General features: G+C 51.1%; 2 protein-coding genes across 2 annotated transcripts in view; both read right to left on the reverse strand.

Annotated features, from left to right (window-relative positions):
• Positions 1-422: 422 nt before the first annotated feature.
• Positions 423-17,327, reverse strand: PRKAB2 (protein kinase AMP-activated non-catalytic subunit beta 2). Its single transcript, XM_084636680.1, has 8 exons — positions 16,967-17,327; positions 11,971-12,149; positions 10,958-11,124; positions 9,599-9,692; positions 8,274-8,394; positions 6,056-6,189; positions 5,204-5,272; positions 423-3,280 (listed from the first exon to the last, which is right to left on the reverse strand). Exons 2-8 carry the CDS (start codon positions 12,130-12,132, stop codon positions 3,203-3,205), a joined length of 825 nt encoding a protein of 274 aa, XP_084492806.1. The 5' UTR covers positions 12,133-12,149; positions 16,967-17,327; the 3' UTR covers positions 423-3,202.
• A 1,250-nt stretch (positions 17,328-18,577) lies between these two features.
• LOC311525057 (flavin-containing monooxygenase 5-like) overlaps positions 18,578-20,652 on the reverse strand; it is a 29,911-nt gene continuing 27,836 nt past the window's right edge. Inside the window, exon 8 of the mRNA XM_084636812.1 lies at positions 18,578-19,940. Coding sequence (XP_084492938.1) covers positions 19,577-19,940 — 364 coding nt within the window. The 3' untranslated portion in view covers positions 18,578-19,576. The remainder of the gene's footprint in view (positions 19,941-20,652) is intronic.

Raw genomic sequence — 20,652 nt, forward strand, 5'->3', positions numbered from 1 at the left:
AGCTTTGCCAATGAAGGCTGCTGCGGGGCAGGCAGCCTCAAGGGCGCTGTCCCACATCCCCACACCCCTAGCCATTCCCAGGGGGAGAGGGGTGCACTATCAGCACAGTGACAAGGACACCAGTGTGAAGAGCTTGCCCCCCTGCCCCAGTCTGGCTGAGTTTCCCCTGCAGTGACCTGCCCCGCATAAGCATGGCCTCCCTGCAGCACCTGCGTAAGGCTGTGCTGGCAGGAAGAGGGGAGTGTGGGGCACATGCTCACAGGGGCAGCCCCAGCCCTGATACTGGACACACCCACAGCCAGTTTTGGCTCAGTACAGGCCAGGGGCCAGCCATCTCCATCCACACAAATGGCCAGCCTGGGTCCTTGGTGCAGCCCCTCTTCCTTGGCACGCAGACACAGCACAGATGAGGTCCCTCCAACTTCTGCAACAAACTTTATTAGTCACATTTTTGGGCCAACATCTTAGCCTGGCTTTACAAGTTACATCAAATCAGCAAGGGAGCCTGGCACATGTAGTGTCCCTCCCACCCCAAACCCAGGCTTGCACCCCCATCCCAGAGCCAGCAGCAGGCCAAACCCAGGGCATGAGAGAGCCCCCAGGGCATGAGAGAGCCCCCTCGCTCCAGCTACCAGCCATTGTGTTCAGCAGTAAACAGCTCTCCGGGCTGTTATCAGAAAGGGCTGAGGCGAACCTCCCCCCCACAGCGTCACTAGCCCTGTGCATCTGCTGCAGCTCCTGCGGGAAAGCCCAGCCAGGAGCTACAGCACAGGCACTGACAGCAGGGCCTCCTGGGGCTTTTGCACTTGCTGCTCTGGCAGGGCAGGACCGGGACCAGGGGGTGCCTTCAGCTCGATGCTGGGGATTCCACCACCCCCGTGCAGCATGCAGGGACCTGACACGCAGGCGCCAGCTGTGACAGCCACTCTGCATTCCTTTGCTGTGCTACAGGCCTGGGCCCAGACAAGGGGCTCAGCTGCTTCCCCCTTGTGGTAGGCTGAGCTCTCCTGGGTGTGTGACCCTAGCACCAGGAGACCTGCCCCTCTTAGGCCCCTGCCTCCAGGACTGGGGACTGTGAGGGGCTGGCAATTGGAGCCCTTGTCAGCATGTCCTGGTCCAAGCCCTTTCCTTTAGCCAAGCCCCAATGCCTCGCTGCAGAGTGGCAGCTAAGTGGCCACAACACCCAGACTCTGGGCTTTCCACCTTGACAGCAGCAGCCCAATACAGCTTGGCAGCATTGCCTCACTTGGCCCTCTGCCCCCTGCAGCTGACAGGTGCTCACCGGGACAGTTATTAGGGAGCAAGCTGAGCCTCTGGCTCTTGGTGTGGCCTGAGGTAGCCAGCATCTCTCCTACCCATTAGCGCTAGCACCAGCCCTAATAGTGACCAGACCCCGCAGCACAGAGAGCAAGAATTAATCAATCAACAGCCTACAGCCAGTGCCTGCCCTTCCCAGCTCCGCAGCAGTGCTGGGCTGACCCGTCAGCGAGCCCTTACTGCCAAGTCCTCCCCGCCCCAAAGGGGGAAGAGGCAGCCGCCCCAGAAGGACGGGCTTGGCCCTGCCTCCTTTTCCCCTCTAAGCAGACATTTCCCTCTTGGTCAGTGAGCACTATGGCCGTGCTGGCGTGACTGGGCTGGGCAGAAGCTGCTACTGCGTGTCCAGCTTGGCCTCCCACACAGGCACCTGTGGCCCTTCCAGGGTCCAGCAGAGCTGTGGCCCCGCTGGAAGCTGCTACGATGCATGCACAGCCATGCTCATCTCACCATCACCCAAAGCAACCCCCCCTCCCCTGGAGGTACTCCAAGAGGACTGGGAGCCAGTGCTCTCCTTGTGACTGGCAAAGTGCAACGGCATACAATGGCAGTGCCCTCTCCCCACCCACACCCACAAGCTAATAGCTGAACCTGGCAGAGGCTTGTGACAATGACACTCACTAAACATTCCTCAGGATAAGTGAACCAGGGAGGCTGAGCTCAACCACCAGCGCTCCCCCCAGAAAGAAGGGCTGCAGAGCCAGTGAGCTCTGTGGAGACCAGCCTGCGGCAGTGGCAGAACCTTGCACTGAAGAGTGAGAGAAGGGGCTCAGTGGGGGGCAGGCTGCACTGGGACCCTGGGAAAGCTCTTAGCCAAGATGGAACCAGCCACTTCAGCACAATGGGGCAGGAGACTGTCGTCCCAACAGCGAGATCAGCTTCCAGGCCAAGAACCCCGGTGCATGTGAGAGCCTCCTGCCCAGACAGAGCAGCCCTGGCAGCTTCTGGCCACTAGCACTGCCGTTCTTCCCACAAAATATCCAGACTGGCACTTGGGAAACATGTGAGAGCTTGTGCAAAGGCCACGGACCCAGCAGGAGAGCGAGCTCCCAGGCTCCAGCCAACAGACATCTCAGCAGCTCAGGCTCTTCCTCTCAGGGGCACTAATTGCTCTGTCACAGCTGCAGTTCCTATGCTACACAGGCCAGGAGGGCAGCACTGAACCCTTCTGCCATAGCCTAAACCTGGGAAATTCTCACCTCTTGGCCCCACAGAAGTCAAGGCTCAGCATTCTGGGGCCTAGGCCCACAGCTCGAGAGGGGTGGTGATGCCTGAGGCAGGCAGGATAGTGTGTGTATGTGGTGGTGGTGGGGGGTTGGAACGAATCCTCTGATGCAGTGTGTGTGTGGTGTTGGAACTAACCCTGGTCTCTGCTCAGGGGAGCCAGGTGCACGTTCCAGTCCCATCAGCTGAGTGCAGGGAGGTAGGAAGCCAGCCCAGGCCTGCAGACACCCCCTGCACTCTGCCCCGAGGCAGGCCATTCTGGAGGGCCTTGGCATGGGGTACAAAGGGAGAGTGACATGGCTCTGCCCCACCGCAGGCAACTGCTGGAGGAACTGGCCAAAGCCTTTACAGGCAGAGGGGCTGGGGAAGAGCTTTCAGCAGCTCCTTCCCTGCTGTGACTCCCTCGCTGGGAGCCAGGCAGCAGGCCAAGCCAGGGAACTCAGCAAAGCCAGAGGACTCCACAGAGGGAGGCTATGAAAGGGTCAAATCAAATCTCACCAACAGAATACTGAGGGAATAGCTCAGACACCCAGCAGGGCTGGGCTCATCCCCTTCCACCCCTGCCAGGTTCAGCTAGAGCCAACCACCAGTTCTTCGTAGGCCTATGGCCCAGTGCGTGCAGACAACGTGGCATTCCTCGTGTGCTATGCAGCGAGGCACACGATCAGATGGGCTTGTACAGCAGAGTGGTGACATACTTCTTCTTGTAGCGGTGAGTGGCGCTGAGCACCATTACACCATCCTGCAAGAGAACAGAGCTGAGTGCTAGTTATGTGGATCACAGATGCACCACGGCCCCAGGATACTTCAGTGCCGGGACAGTTACACAGATGCAGTAAGGGGGAGAGACAGCTCCTAGCCAAGATCTGAGATGAGGAGAGTCACTGAGACAGAGAACAGGGAGCTGTTGCTAGCACCAGCAGTTGCAGAGACTGCTCTTGTGCTGGCTAGACTGCAAGAAGGCAGAGAGAAAGGTCAGTGCTAGGGGAGCAGAGGAATCCGAGAGCGGCACAGAAAGACGAGCAGAGACAAGTCCCTGGAGATAAATTCCAAGATAGATCCTGATGGCCATGCAAGGAGGCTGTGGATGACAGGAGGGTCTGGTAGCAGCGCTCTGGGCAAGCTGGAAGGCAGCAGCATCTGGCACTAGAGCTGTCGGAAGTTTTCCGACAAAAACTACACATCCTGGAAAAATGCCTATCGGCACAGTGAATCTGGCTGAATCGGTTACCTATTTAACTAAACACATGCAGGTCTCCCTACTCCCTCGTAGGGGGTGCAAAGGCAGAGTGCCAGGCTGCTCTGCCTCCCTGCCCCCAAGCTCCAGTGAGGGTGGGACAGATGAGAACCTTCCCTGAGAGCTGCCCAAAACGTTCTGCATTGATTCACCCCAAATGGAGTCTCTGGACATACCAGGGGGAACTACAGGGTAGCAATGGAAGTGACAGCGAAGCACAGCACCTGCAAGCTGTGATGAGCAGGGGTCAACAGGCACCTGGGACCAGTGGGAGGGGCTGGGGAGTTCAGGAAGACACTGGAGCCCATGTGAGACTGAGCTGGGCAGACCGACAGAGCCGTGTTTGAAGCTGTTGCTTTTGCCCCAGAGAAGTGCTGTTCTCAGAGACAATAGTGAAAACCTTCCACAAGGCAAGGAGGGAGCAGTCAGGGTCTTCCAGCCCTTCCAACCCCAGCCACCCAGGATGACGGCAGAGCCCCCAGCCCAGCCGCCTCGCCTCCTCCCCTCCTATGGCGCAGCAACAGCAGCTAGGCCAGCTGCAGGGACAGACTTTGGGAAGCCAAAGCCGCATGCACCTCACCATCAATCCCAGAATGAGCCTTGCAGCTTCCTGCTCTGCCTCAGTCACTCAGCTCTGGGCTGGCACTCTGCCTGTTTGCCAGTTTCTGTATTGCCAGGGGCGTGCAGGGGTGTCTGCCCAGTAAACAAACCCACAAAATTAACCCGTAATTGACAATCCCTTTGGCTGGTGGGCAGATTCCAGCTACCACAGAAGCTCCATAACTCAGGCTGCGATGTGATTTGTACGTAAGCAGGATTCAGACAGTTCCACTTTTCAGAGTGTGTATTTTAATAGGAAGGACAGAGTAGAACAAGATTAGAGGCCAATGTGGAACGAGGGAGCCAGGCTGGAACTGGACTAGGCAGCAGGCCAGGGAGCCCCACTGCCTCTCCAGCCCCCACGGTCCTACACCCTGGTCCACCTTGAACCACTAAAGTTTGCCAGTGCCAACTGCTTCAGTGCCCCCTGGCTCCCTCAACAGAGGGGCTTACTACAACAAACTGTAGCCCACTTAACCCCCTCTTTTTGTCCTATGACTGCAGGGATATTAACAGGCCACTCTACCTGGTATGGTCCCTTACAATATATGCTACCTATGCTAAACAATCTGTTCCACTTTGCATTTAGCAGTGATGCTCCCTTTCCCAGACCTGAAGAAGGGCTCCGGGATTTCTCTACACAGCAAAGACAAACCTGCGGCTGGCCCATTGCAGCCAGCTCAGGCTGTGCATCCGTTTCATTGCTGTGTAGACTTCAGGGCCACACATCACAACACCCTGTAGCAGCAAGAGAAGATCATAAAAGCAGGAGCCTCTCCTAGGCCCTCACAGGTGAAGTAGGTACCCCGCCATGTGACCCCCACTTACCTTAATGGAGAGTGCGTAGAGGTGGTTGAGCATGACATGGTTGGGCTCTGGTAGAAGAGCTGGGTCACACTAGAACAAGGAGAAGGATCAGTTTACAGAGGTGAATGGGAACTGGGAGCAGCAGCCACAGACAGGCTCTCCATGCGAAAACAACTCGCAAACACCAACCCCAGGCCATTTTAGGGTGTGCAGGAATCAGTCATGTCAGTGGACATTAGACTTACACTCTGGATTTTAGCAATGTTCTACTGTCTAGAGCAAGGATGGAGTTCAGGCTTTGCACCACAGAGAGCAAGGAGCCAACACAGAGCAGAGGTACAGCCTGCTTTGACCAGCACACAGCAAGGGCTGTCTGCTTGGATTGAGATAGAAGACCCCAAAGTGGGTCACAACCTTGTTTCATTGGGTCACCAGGGCTGGCATTAGACTTGCTGGGGCCCACGGCCAAAGCCCGAGTCCAAGCCCCACCACCCTAGGTGGTAGGGCTCAGTTTACAGGCCCCCCACCTGGGGCTGAAGCCCTTGGGCTTTGCCCACCCCCCCCCCCCCCAGCTGGGGTGGCGGGGCTCAGGCTTCGGTCCCCCATCCTGGGGTTGTGTACTAATTTTTGTCGTCAGAAGGTGGTTGCAGTGCAATGAAGTTTGAGAACCCGTGGAGTACTGCATGCTGAGATCCATGATGCCCTCAGGCTGTACAGGTAGGAGGACTGCAGCAGGACATGTTGCAGAACTTTGGGGGGCACCCTTTTGCCACCTTTGCTCTTACTGCAGAGCCTCTTAGCGTTCAGCACAAACTCCCCTGCTTGCTCCACACCCAGCTATGTGCCCACTCAGAGGGCGAGGCTGCTACTCACAGAGATGTTGGTGTCCTTGTTGAGAATGACTTGGAGGAGGTGAGGAGGGAGGATGGGTGGGGATTTGAAGCGCTCCTCAGGTCGATACACATACATTTCCTGGCCATAGAGTCCTGGTGGGGAGCTAGACAGGTCTACAAAACACCAAGGAGATGTGAAGGGAAGTGTCAGAAGCTTCATCACTTGAGAAGAATTTAAGTGAGTCTGGACAAAGCTCTAGTGACACCTGCTGAGGCCCCCAGGCATGGACTAGAGGGACACAGCAGGGTCTTTCTAGCACTGGCTTCTTTAATTAACCCTGGATTGGCACTGGGCTGCAAGTCCAAGAGAGCAGACATGTGCAACAGAACATCTCAACTCCATGGCCTTGGCAACACCTTCTGCAAGCAGTGGCTTCCAATGGGGATACATCTAGGTGCCAGGACCATACTAAGGGGCTGCACTGAAGGGGTTATTTGAGAGTCACATTGCACTTATTTCCCACTCTAGCATAAGCCTCTGTATAACAGTGTTTTTCAAATAGTGCGTTGCGACATGTAACACGCTGGGTTGCCTTTCTCTGGTCAGCACCACCAACCGGGACGTTAAGAGTCCCATCAGGGGTGCTGCCCAGCTGAGGCAGGCTAGTGCCTACCTTTTCCAACACTGCGCTGTGCCCCGGAAACGGCCAGCAGCAGGTTCGTCTTCTAGGCAGGGGGGCTATGGGGCTCCACACGCTGCCTCTGCCCCAAGCACCAGCTCTACACTCCCATTGGCCAGGGGAGGGGTGAGGGTGAGGCACCGGTGGGCGAGAGTTGCGTGGAGCAGCTCGCGCACCTCTGCCTAGGAGCCAGACCTGCTGCTGGCCACTTCCAGGGTGCAGTGCAGTCCATGGTGCCAGGACAGGCAGGAAGCCTGCCTTAGCCCCGCCCCCGCTGCACCGCTGACCAGGAGCCACCGGAGGTAAGTCCGCACCCCAATCCCCTGCCCCAGGCCTGAGCCCCCCCCAAACCCGAAACCCCTCATCCCCAGCCCAGAGCCCTTACCCCCTCCTGCACCCCAACCCCCTGCCCCAGCCCCCCCCCAAACCCAGAGGCCCTCCTGCACCCCAAACCTCTCATCCCTCATCCCCAGCTCTGTTGGGTTGTGGGCATAACAATTTTCTTCAACTGGGTCCCCAGAAAAAAAAGTTTGAAAACCACTGCTGTGTAAGATGTATCAGCAGCAGCAGATGGGCTTCTCAAATGATCTACATCAGAGGTGGGCAAACTACAGCCCGTGGGACCCTCCTGCCCACAGGACCCTCCTGCCTGGCCCCTGAACTCCTGGCCCGGGAGGCTAGTTCCCGACCCCTTCCCTGCTGTTCCCTCCCCTGCAGGCTCAGCGTGCAGCACCGCTGGCACAATGCTCTGGGCGGCCTGGCAATGCAGTTGCAGGAGGTCAGACTAGATGATCATAATGGTCCCTTCTGACCTTAATATCTATGTATTACAGAGACTAAAGAATTGATAACTGATGATTGTCAGAAAATATCAGAAGAAATTTTGGTGATTTGTATTGTTCCTCACACTGGTTTATGTTAATTACATGACTGCATGCGTATTTTGTGTTCAGTACAGGCCTAAATTATTGCTTGTATCTACATTTGGTTGATAAATTGTTGATTGTCCATTTATGTGGTTCTGGGTGAATTAATAAACTGCCAATTGGTTAAAAGCACCAAGTGTCCTGGTTGGAGAAACCCCGTCCAAGGTAAAAGTGATAACATTAGTAAGCCAGTGCTCCTTGGACTCACTAAAAAGGGGTTATCCTAATTAAATTCCATTCCAACACTGCCATAATGCTTAAAATTGGCAAATCTAGTGTGTTAGATTTCAGTTTTAAAAAACTCTGGCACCTCAGCACCTTCACACAACTGACCCCCCCATTCACACTTATAAGGCTCAGATCAGACAACTAAATCACTCGCACTTACAAGACACTCAGACAGCAAGCTCTTCAGAGTGTGTGCATTGCACAGCATTGGGTCCTTGGGCAATGGTGCAATATAACAACAAACACTACTCCTCACAGCTGCGTGTCAGGCACCCACGCAGCTGTCAGCTGGAGTTCCAACTCAAGGGGCTCATTCCCCTTCGGTGAAATCAGTGTCATAGGAGCTCTGAGCAAGTCTTGAAGGAGGAAAGAGGCATGTGTCACAGTCAATGTCAGCACGCACGGAGTGCCATGAGAAATTTACCTCGACACGAAGTCTCTGAGCTCTCCAGAGAATCCACCTTTAATGCATCAAATACCTCGAAGTCAGACTTCTTGACGTGAATCAGATTGTTAATGGTGCCCATTTGGCTGGTGACCACAGGCTGAAATGAAAAGTGAAGACAGTGATCTACCTCCTACCTACCTACATCCCCTTCCCACTGACACACTCACACTCTTCCCAGCCCTCTCTCCCCCACCTGCACATGGACAATCACACATCTCATTTATCTATCCCCCTGCTACAGTAGCACATACATCACCCATCTGTGTGTCAAACCAAGAGGCAGAGGTAGAGCAGATAACCCACAAGAGCTGCCCAAGGCTCAAGAGACACTATGTTGAAGAATGCCCTGCTAGACTCTGGGATGCAGAAGTTTCAGACTCTTATCTAAATACAGGAGCTCACAGGCATGCCTCATTAGCATTTTCTCACTGTTCACACCCTTTCGCTTTCCAATTACTCTCAATTTTGGCAATCTATGCAACTCCACCCCCACACTCTGCTTTAATAATCCTCTTCTGTAGACCCATCCTCCTACCAGCAGATAACTAGATTACTATGCTCATCACATTGCCCCTTTATCAGCTGTAGGCATCACTTCTGAGTGAGAAGATTAAGGGAACCAGATGCCCTAGTCTGGATGGTTACACTGAAACTGGTTGAAAGGAATTCTGGTCCCCAACTGCCCCTTTTAACACTGTTGAGGGTCACCAGATGATCTAGAGTAGGGTTACATGATCTGTTTGAGCACGGAGCTAGGCCCCAGAAGGAATAAATCAGTGGAACTGGTATCTTATTTCCCATCCCTACCCCTCCTCACCCTACAATGTCCCCCAATCCCTTCCTGCTCTCTGCACCTCTGCCCAGGCAATGTTAAAGAAAAATGCCTTAATTTTAATTTCAAACCCAGACTGCTGCATGAGGGACTCAAGGCCACAGGGAGGAATCTGGTGTAATGCTAGTCCTAAGAAGCAAGGGGCTGGGACATGGAATCAAGTGATGGATGCAGAGGCTATTCCATTAGCTACATGCACAGAAATGCTTATGGGGTGAAACAGCCTCAACGTGTTACCAGAGTATAGAGAGGGACAATCAGTGCCGCACGAGTCAAAGCAGGGTGAGGGCTGCTGGTGCTGTACCATCCTAGCCAATGAAAGAAAATGTTACAGCAGAAGGAGGGAGGATAGGCTGAACTAGCCTAGGGCATGGGGTGCACACTGCATTTCCGCAGCGCTGAGGCAGCATACTGAGCCTAAGAGGAGCACTCACTTTGTCTCTGGGGAGAGAAAACAGCTGAGAGTTACCTCTGAAGGGTCATGAACCCACTGGCCATCCACAAAAAACTTGTACTGGTGCTCACCCTCGGGCAGGTCCAGAATAGCAACAAAATCATTGTGGCTGAAAGGAGAGAGGAGAAGAACAAGACAGTGTTGTTACAGAAATAGCACCGCAGAAATTGCTCTTCCACAGGGTCACCGGACACAGCAACGGTCCCAGATAGTTCGAGCCTCCTAGTGCCTAAGCTCAGCTCACACAGTACTGATTTGGAAAGCACAGACAGAATTCCTGCAGTGCAAAGACAGCGGCTCTCAACCTTCCAGAGTCTCATTTTTCCTTGATTACCCCCAAGTTTCACCTCACTTAAAAACTACTTGCTTACAAAATCAGACATAAAAATACACAAGTTTCACAGCACACTGTTACTGAAAAATTGCTTACATTCTCAGTTTTACAAAGAATTATAAAATAAATCAATTAGAATATAAATATCGTACTTACATTTCAGTGTATAGTATATAGAGCAGTAGAAACAAGTCACTGTCTGTATGAAATTTTAGTTTGCACTGACTTCACTAGTGCTTTTTATGTAGCCTGTTGTGAAACTAGACAAATATCTGGATGAGCTGATGTACCCCCTGAAAGACCTCTCTGTACCTTCAGGGGTATGTGTACTCATGGTTGAGAACCATTGTGCTAAGAGACACTCCGCACTGAGAGACATCTCAACACATCACAGACCAGTCCTACCCCACCCACCTACACCTGCCCTGTACATTCACACACAACCTGAACCAACACCACACACATACAAATGTATGCACTGGATGAGGGCATGCTTGTGGCACAGCTTGGATAATTAAGGAACTTGCCAAAATTTCTAAATTCTATCTTAGAATTGTTTCGCTTGGACTGCCCCAAGCAGTCCCATAATGCCACTGGAAGATATGCTTGGAAGAATCCATATTCAACGATCTGTAGTTCCATGTTGACACCAAAATCATCTGCCCAGATTGGTATAGAACTGGGGAAGTTAGCATGGTTTTGTTACCAAGACTAAGTCCTTGAATTAATTGAACTGATTTATTACTTCTTGAAGATAGCAACGTCTCAAGTGGAGTTCAGTTTTTGACACTGTAGACTTTATAACCAACTTTATTTCACTTGCTGTAATTTTGTTGGTTTTCAAAGCTATTTTGGCTAATAAAACCATAAAAATTCACCAGTCCATACTTCAGCTAAGGAACACAGCCCCGAAGAACAGTGAGAAATCTAGTAGAGGGAACTGGTTAAATATAAAACACTTTGGTTAAATAATTTATCACCCCTCTTCCTCAAGTTATTGTGACTTGCACATACAAAGGCTTCCCAGAGAGAGGAAATACCTTTTGATGAGTGGGATCTTGGCACTCCAGTTGTTGAAGGACCCAGAGATGAAGACCTCCTTGCCTCCATCAGCCCAGCGGATGACAGTGGGACGAGCCTGCTGTGAAGGCTTTACTGACTCTTCCAGATCATGCTGCCATGACATAAACTCCTTCTCCCCAGCAAGCTGCATGAAGGAAACAAGAGCCATCCCACAGCCTAGCCAAGGTGCAGATACAGCAGGGATCAGGGCTAGCTCTCCAGTCACATTGTTCCCCCATAGCCCTTCAGCACACATCAGAGCAGGAGCAGCGCAGATTTTCCAGCTCCACAATGCACCACAGATTACTCCATTTGTTGCCCCCCCCCCCGACATCTACTCCAGTGCTTTGACTTCCTCTCCACTTCACCCCTCCTCTCCACTGCCCTCACCAACAACCTCTGTGTCCAAGACACAAGACCCCTTTGCCACCTCATGGATCTAGGCACTTACACAGCCCTCCTTGCTGTAGAATCCAAATGCCTCCGTTCCCACATTCCTTGATCTATGCACTGTCTTCAATAGGAGGATGACCCCCTTCTCCCCTAGACTCTGGAGTCTGAGATGCAGCATTGCACCTGGCATTACATTATTATTGCTCCATTTCAGACAATAGAGCGGAGAGAATTTACCCCAGCTGAGGACGTGCCCAAGTCATTTCCTGGTTTCTCTGTCCAAGCTAAATGACAGCCTTTGCGTTGTGTCCTCTTCTCACTCTATTCTCTGGACCTTCTTCTAAATGGGCCCCTTTTCCTGCTACCCTTTGACTAGGAGCATTCTATACACACTGTATCACCCCTAAGCACTAACTGTAGTGGGGTATATTGTACACACCGCAAGGTAATTAGGCACTTAATAAATAAATAAATAGACAAATGTCATTGACTCAGATCTGCTAGAAAATGAGCTCAGCAGAGCTGCCAATATGGTGACCTGTATCATTGGTTATTATCCTGTAAGGATGGGGAATAGGACAGAGAGTTCAGCCCATACCTTGGAGTCAAGGGTGCTGAAAACATTGGGGTCATCAGTGCTGCCCACCATGATCTTGTGGGGATGATCCTTCGTGGAATGGGTGCTACTGGCTCCATCGGAGCGGTGAGATTTGGAGCCATGGCGTTCCCCAGACAGTCGATCACTAGTGGTGTTTCCCATGGCAGCTCTGCACCTGACTGAAGGAAAGGGGAGAAAACACAATGCCCCAGTGCCTACTACATACCCACAGGCGGGAAGGGAGATCTCTTGGTTTTCCAACCCCCCGCCCCCCATGTCAGCGTAGATTGATTTCAATCCATCATTTAAGTTTTTCAAGCAACAAAACACTTCTGCCAAATGAATTATTTGCATGAGGGTTAGTGGAATTTCCAGTCAGAATACTAGAACAGTTTTGCATTAATTGAAAATAATTATGTACCACAGCCAACAGAGATGTATTTTTAGAGCATCTCTCACCCTGAAGGATTCCAAAGGGCTTTGCAGACTGCACATAGAAACCCTACACCCAGCAAGAAAACACAGCCACACAGAGTGAAGGTAGCAGCTGTTTGACAGCCCGCAGCAACACTTCTCGTTATAAACTGTTGTGTAGGGAAGAAGAATCCTGTGCCTAATTGAAATTACAAGGAGACTTTAAGGAGACAGAATGGAATTACCCAAGATGGAATTTAGCTGCAATGTCCTGGCCAACACCGTGGTGCCTATGAGAAGCTTTACTATAAAAGGATGGGGATGCTGATACAGCACGGGCATTTACTAATCATTTACCAGCCACACCAACATCAGTTTCAGGACAGGAGCTGAACCACAGCAAAAAGCGGTTTGCAAAATTGACTGTTTTGACTTATAATCACTTAAAATCTCTCTTCTGTATTCATGATAAATGAAGGGGGGGGGGGACGGGACAGCTCTCTTTTATGGACACCCAGCCAGCCAGCTATAAAATCCTTCTTAGTAGCTGTTCTCTACTTGCTTTACCTGTAAAGGGTTAAAAGTCTCGCTGCTATGCACAGGTAAAGGAAGTGAGTGGGCACCTGACCAAAAGAGCCAATGGGAAGGCTAGAACTTTTTTTAAATTGAGAAAAAACTTCCCTTTTGTCTGTCTGTGGTTGTTCTCCCAGGGAGAAGGGGACAAAGCAGCAGTTATGTTGTAAGAAGCTTGGGCCAGGTATGAAAACCCATCAGTATCATACCTAGAAACGACTAATTTGAAACCCCAGATATGCAAGTAGATCAGGAAAAGTCTAGGAAGACGTGATTAGGTTTATCTCTTATTTCTTTACAGCTTGTGGATTCCTCTGTGCTAACCGCAGGTGCTTTTGTTTTGCTTGTAACCTTTAAGCTGGACTTCAAGAAAGCTATTCTTGGTGCTTAATCGTTGCATTTGCTCTTTTTTAAATCTAGCAATAGTCTGAGTACCCAGACGTATTTTCTTTTAATAAAATTTACCTTTTTTAAGAACAGAATTGGATTTTTGTGTCCTATGAGGTTTGTGCACATGTTGTTTAATTAGCTAGTGGCAACAGCTGATTTCCTTTGTTTTTCTTTCTCAGCTCTTCCCTGGACGGGGGGCAAGAGGGGGGTGGTGGTGGTATGTGAAAGGGCTTGAGAGTACCCCACAGGAAGGAATTCTCAAGTGCGCCTTCCTGGGCTCTCAAAGGGGTTCTGTGCTTGGATGGTGGCAGCATTTACCAGTCCAAGGTCAGACAGAAGCTGTAACCTTGGGAGTTTAATACAAGCCTGGAGTGGCCAGTATTAATTTTTAGAATCCTTGTGGGCCTCCACCTTCTGCACTCGAAGTGCCAGAGTGGGGAATCAGCCTTGATAGTAGTTAATAAGTTTGTTTGTTTATTCTACCTGAAGCAGTGTGTTTGGTTTGAAGCATGTCAGAGACTCCACTTGGGATAACAAGCCTTTGTTAAATTGACAAACTCATATAAGCTTGCAGCATTCAGCGGGCATAACTGGACACTGCAAGATGGAGGTTCCTAGGGTTGTGTCTGGGACCGGAGATATTAGCTAGTTCATTCGGTTGCACAATCCAAGCAGTGGCTGGCCAAAAGTGATCACTCACATAGCTGGGAACAGCTTACATGCTAGAGGCTGTGCGTGGAACAGCCTGGGAGTGGGGTTTCTCACAGTGAAGCAGGGTAAGGATGGCTCCCGGAGTCGAGGATTGGCATGACCTAACTGATCACCAGTCCAGATAACATGAGGGGAACACATCTTCTTGTAAGAAACTCAGCAAGTTGGACAGATCTCTTTCATTCTCTGACGGTCATCACACAGATTCCCAACAGCTAATTACTACAGAATTTTTGCTTTACCTAGTTAATTTTACAGTGCCATTCACATGCCTTGAATTCTACTATGTTGACAATCACAGATCTGCAGAGCAAGTCATGGGGACAGCAAGCAAGTAATACCGTATTATTATTGGTGTTACTGTAGTGAATAGAAAAGGAGTACTTGTGGCACCTTAGAGACTAACAAATGCTCACGAAAGTTTATGCTCAAATAAATCGGTTAGTCTCTAAAGTGCCACAAGTATTCCTTTTCTTTTGCGGCTACAGACTAACACGGCTGCTACTCTGAAACCTGTAGTGAATAGTTGCTTTCCCCACAAAATTAAAATCTTCACTATTTGGAGAGAGCTTTGCATAAAAGGCAAAGTTACATGTTGACACTGGAGTTTTTGAAGAGAAGCTACATTTAAGTTGTTAGGGAAAACTATCTTTTTTTTAAAAATAATCTTTAGATTTCTTCACAAAGCAAAAAACCCCACCCAATTTACTATGTAGTTTTATAGAAAGTGACAAGGTACAGACTAACACTGATATTATTATCTTTAAGAGACTTAGCTGAATCACCCTACAGAGCAAGTGAATTTTGTTACCTACATAGCTGGTAAACAACAATTACATGACTTGATGTAACAAACAACAATAATAATAACAAACAGCAGTGAGAGAACATAGACCTGTAGTCAAACACATGTCAAGACAATTCAGGAACAAGCAGCTGTAATAGGATATTGTACACAAACAATATGCACTCGCCACGTTCAAGCATCCTTGGACATTAACTCTCACTTTGATATTATAAAGCTTTTAAAGGGGGAACAAACCAAAAAGCCAATCAATGAATTGCAATTTAGGGAGAAATTCTAGTCTCTCCAGGATTAAGACTGAAGCAAGACTTCCACCAAACTAGATTTTGACAGTAACTTCATCAAATCTATCTAATCCTACTGGAAATTTCACAGGAATTAATTTATAGGAAGGCAGAATTTTTCAGGAGATATAGGGTCCAAGATGGAAATGTGTTATTTTTTTGACTCCGCATAACTTCAAAACAGTTCAGATTAGTAAAGCCACATTTGTTCTAATAGTCAGTCCATCCCTTCTTTGTTATTAATAGTTTCTACATACAATTGCCTCCAGCCTGTTTTGGTGAGGACTATTTAGTTCTCAAGTGCTATTTTCAGGTATTTACAGTGTAAGGACATTTCTTGGTGTTCTGAACACATACCAATTTCAGGGATCTAGGAAGCATATGTAGCCCTGACCTGCAGGTTATAAAGCTCACACAGAGGACAAGCTTGTGCAGAGTTCCTAAGTATGTCCTGAATTCTATTTCCATCTCTTCCCCTGATTAGTCCTAATACTATTTACCCTTATATACCACTTTACAAACACTGTTTACTTAGATCTCACTATAGTGCACAGAAGTAGATGAATGAATGTTTTATAGAGCACCAGTTGCTGTGATAAAAGTAAAGGTTAACTACCATGAACCACAATTACCAGACAGGGATGACTCACAAAGCTTAAGGCCAACATTTCCAGACATATCAACTGTGGCTTTGTCTACACTAGAAAGGGTTCGCTAGTGTAATTATACAGGTACAGTTATACTGGCCAGCCCTCCTAGTGCAGTTTATCCTAACAAAAGTTCTTCTGTAGCTATATCTTATCATGATTCCTCAAATGAAACATGCTATACTTTCAAAAGGACTTTTTGGCATCTATAACTGCATCTATTCAAAAGCTTTTGCCAGCATAACTATGTCAGCAAAACAAACCAAAACCACCACACCCCTGACTGACATAGTTATGTCAACAAAACTTTGAAGTGTAGACCAGGCCTAAATTTGGGTTTCTACTTTGAAACATGCCTGGATGCTCAGATGCTGAGCACCTGCAGCTCCCAGAGGCATCTGTACAAGTGCAGCACTTCTTAAAGTCAGGCTCAAGGTATCTCAGTCTGAGCACCCAAAAGTAGCAGGAGGTGGTTGCAGCACTGTCCCACCCCATGCACACGTTTACCTGCCCCTTTGCCCTATATAGATGGATGAGCCTCCTTCCATTTACCTGCTTTTACAGCCCCCATCACACTGGTATCTAAGCAGCACAAGCACTCAGGAGACCTGGGTTCAAGTCCCAGTTCTGCTGAAGGCCTGCTGGGTGACCTTGGGCAAGTCACCTGCCCACTCTCTGCTTCAGTTTCCCCATCTGTAAAAGATACTGAGCACTTTTGCAAAGTGCTCTGAGGTGATGAAGAATGCTAGATAAGGGCTAGGGATTGTTATTAATGAGTTTACCCCCCTGTGAGGTGAGGAAAGGCAATCCCAGGTGGGGCACGGAGGCCCAGACAGACTGAAGGACTGGCCCCAGATCACACACCCAGTCTGGAGTAGAGCAGAGAACTGATTCTTATCTCATACCCCAGGTCAGAGCTTCATCAACCAGCCAACCTCCCTCCTCTAGGCCTGGCCACCAGGGAGGTGAGGGGCGGCTCCCTCACAAGGCTTCATCTGCACCTGTTCGCAGTGTGACACCCCGGGGGGCTGTTCCCACCCCCGCCAAGACGCGGGGGGCTTCCCCCACCCCCCGGGCACAGCAGCTTCACAGCCGCCCGCTAACGCGGCTCCACCCCACCGCCCGGCCCCAGGCTCCGCGGGCCCCCCCCGGGGGCCCAGTCTCCCCAGTACCTGGCCTCGGCTCGGCCTCCGCCTCTCTCCTCTAAAATGGCGAGACGCCCCCGAGCCGGCGACGGCCGGCAGCCACTCTATGGCCGGGCTGGGAGACGCTCTGTCCAACTCCCCCCGGCTCCTCTATGGCCAGGGCAGGAAGCGGGACTTGGCTCTACGCCGCTAACCTTGGACGGCCGCTCGCGCTGCTTCGTGGAACGGACACTCTATCTGCCCGGGGGGGGGGGGCGGCATCTCTATGGCTCTGGGAGCGGAGAGTAAGGCGTGCGGGTGCCCCCCCGCTCCGGGGCGGTCTGCGCTTCAGCCCGAGGGCGGTGCTGGAGGGGAAAGACTTTCGGAGCCCGCCCCCTGGGGCAGCCGCCATCTTCTTTGAGGCTTCAGTCACATTGCAACCCATGGCAGATGGCAGCCATCTTTACTAGGGCGGGGGCGGCCGCCCTCTTACCCTGGAGACGCTCGCGGGAAAGGGCGGCCATCTTAACCGGGGGCAACGTGGCTTCAGCCCGATTGAAAATAATGGGTGAGGTGACGAACGGGCGAGGGCGGCCATTGCGGCTAAGGGAAGAGTCAGGCATTTGGGCCAGGCGTGAGGGAGCAGACCCCCTGTCCGCACCCGCTCTGACCCAGGGCTGTCCGGACCCATACGCGGAGTATGCAGCCGTGTCGGGCACCAAGAAATTCCTGGTGCCCAAAGCAGCTGCGTGCTGCTCCGGCCCCTGCTCCACCCCTTCCCCATGGCCCCGCCCCAGCTCTGCCCCCGCCCCGCCTCTTCCCACCCCTGCTCTGCCCCCGCCCCACCTCCACTTCACCCCTTCCCCAAAGCCTCCGCCCCCACTCCGCCCCCACCCCGCCTCCACTTCACCCCTTCCCCAAACCCCCGCCCCTGCTCCGCCCCCACCCCGCCTCCACTTCACCCCTTCCCCAAACCCCCGCCCCTGCTCTGCCCCCGCCCCGCCTCTTCCCACCCCTGCTCTGCCCCCGCCCCACCTCCACTTCACCCCTTCCCCAAAGCCTCCGCCCCCACTCCGCCTCTTCCCCATGGCCCCCACGCCTGCTCCGCCCCCACCCCGCCTCTTCCCGTCTGTCCTCTGCCCCTGCCCCGCCTCCACTTCACCCCTTCCCCAAAGCCCCCGCCCCTGCTCTGCCCTCACCCCGCCTCTTCCTGCCCCTGTGCCACCCCCACTCCAGCCAGCCCTTCCCTTGAGGACTGCAGCAGGGGTTGAGCTGGGAACCTCACAACACCTGATAGGACACTGTCTAGTGAGATCACTCTGGCTGGCAATGGTCCTTAGTAGACTAAGCGTGTTTGATGGTGGCAATGAGCCATTTTGTTTCCTCAAAAAAATCTCAGACTCTCATCATCCCTCCTTTGTCCTAGATAGGCATGAATGAGGGTTGCGTGATCCATCACACACAAAGTATATGGTTAGTAGCTGTGACCACCACCTGACAAGCATTATTCGAGCCCGTCACTTTATAGGCTTCCCTAGGAAGGGCACATGCAAGGATCACACATAAACAGAGAGGTTTACTTGGTCAGGCTGAAGTAATGGAAGTGTGTTCAGAAAAGCAGACTGACCAAATTAAACACACTTAACAGATCCAGATAACAATAACAGCAAGACTTTTGCTTTAGCTTTGCTTGAATAGCTGTGTGCTGCTGGGACAAACCTACTCTGAGCCAAAGTCCTTCCTAGACAGGGATTCTGTGGTCTATAGAGCTCAGACCCTTCCCTCTACTCAGGGCTCCATCTCTTCCATGTGCGAGGCACCAAGTCTTTACCAAGCCTTAACTCAGGCCAGGCTCCAAGAGCTCCTCCTGCTCCCCCAGGGCCCGAGGGCTGCTGCCTTCCATGACACCCTTGTCCCTAATTCCACCCTAAAGTGACCTGTAGCCCCTGCCAGCATGGGACTGTAGATGCAGCTCCTTTAGGGAGAAGCACAGCATAGCGACTGAGTCTGCCTGCCTGCTGGAGAGCACACACAACAGTGATGGGTGGACTGGGCCGTGGGTTGCTCTGTGGAGGGACAATGGGACCCAAGAGAGCACCTGAGGGGGAGGAGTTTTTCTCAGCTACATGGAGAGGAAGCCATTTTCTGGTTCTCTCAGGCAGACTCTTGAAATTGAGTTGGAGCCCTGCTCTGATCCAGGATGCTTAAGCACCCAGAAGCTGTAGCAAGCATAAGAACTAGAAGACAACAGAGCCCACAAGCCCCTCCTGCACTTGAGGTTGGGAATCAGCCATGACTCGATTCACCATGGACACCAACCAGCCAACTATGAATCTGTCAGCAAAGATGCCAGCCAAGATGCCAGCCTGCCCCTTGATCTCCAGTCACACTGCCTGAACCAGGCCACTGGAGACTTTGGGAATGGTCAGGGATTTCCTCTTATTATATCACTTGTTGTGGGGTTCCAAAACAGGGCTTGAATGGGACTTAACAGGCCTTGTGCACCCCTACTGCAGACTTTGCATTTGCATTAGAGCAAGTTTACCCTACACAGAAGACAGATTCAGAGATGCCCACCATAGTCCAGTCTGCCCATATGAATGCAAAGGAAAGAAGGGAAACCATGAACTGGACTCGCAGCTTGAAAAATGACACTTGTCAGAAGGGAAAAAAGGACCAAGGAAAATAAGCAAAAGTTACAGCAACTAAAGCAACAATGAGAAAAATCTGAAGGTAGTAAGGCACCAAGGCACCTGTATAATCATCTAGGACTCTAGTTTTCAGAGGTTTAATGATCCGTTCTCTCTGGGTCAAGATGGCTTCCCTGGCTCCATCCCACTTCCCTGGCCTTCTCAGGCGATACTGGTATGAGGTGCAGGGGCCAAAGAAAACCTCCATGGCGAGCTTTGGATCCATGAGGAAGAGAGACAGGAGTTTGGGCTTGACCCCTGCCAGGCAGGCCACTTCATCCATGTATGGGATATAATACGCCTGGATGGTATAGCGCTGGCTTTTCACATACCTGAAATGAGAAAGAAGTGCAAGTGTCTCTGGAGTGTGGTCAAACGGAAACTGCACTGACCAGGAAATGACATTCCTGAGGGGTAAGGAGCTTCTATCCCTCTCTGAAATGTGAGGAGAAGGAGATGCTGATGTACTCTTGCTCCTTTGGATGACTCCCATTCATTACAAAGATTAGAGCTGCTTTCTGTTCATTGACTGTGAGAGAAATTCACCCCTGCACAGAGATCTCTTGGGCCGTAATTGGGACACAAGTGGCACGTTGATCTTCTGTGTGGGATAGGGATGAGTTGTACTTCATTCTCCTTAGAAGAGCTGGATACATTCTCTAAAGCAACTTTGGCCTCAGACCTTACTCGGCCTTCTACTTAAAATCTTTACCTGGAGCTTCCCCAAATTATTCAACCCTCTGTGTTTAAGTAGAGCTGAAGGGCCAACCCTCCTAAAAGCTAAGTTGCTGCACAATCCTGAGGAGTGCTTAACAGCAAAGTAAAAGGGCTGGAAATTAACACCCAGCCACCCACAGAGTTGTCAACACTTGCAATTTTAGCATGAGGTGTGTAATATTCTTAGGAAATTGGGGTTTAAAGGTTTTTATGACCTCATGATTGAGAGTTTGATGTGAGCAATTTTCAATATATATTCAATATATCTGCCTTCTCCCATTATTTTCAGTGTGACTGAAGCCAAAGAATGCCCTCAGTCAAGATGGC

Source organism: Lepidochelys olivacea (assembly GCF_965140295.1).
Source record: "Lepidochelys olivacea isolate rLepOli2 genome assembly, chromosome: 8".
In the NCBI taxonomy this organism is placed as follows: Eukaryota; Metazoa; Chordata; order Testudines; family Cheloniidae; genus Lepidochelys; species Lepidochelys olivacea.

Coding starts and splice junctions, on each gene's coding strand:
- PRKAB2 (XM_084636680.1), bottom strand. CDS start 12,132: ATGGGAAACACCACTAGTGATCGACTGTCTGGGGAACGCCATGGCTCC. Junction 6,190..8,273: donor CTCAGAGACTTCGTGTCGAG/GTAAATTTCTCA, acceptor GGTGTTTTGTAG/ACCTGTCTAGCTCCCCACCA. Junction 3,281..5,203: donor TCTACGCACTCTCCATTAAG/GTAAGTGGGGGT, acceptor GTTCTCTTGCAG/GATGGTGTAATGGTGCTCAG.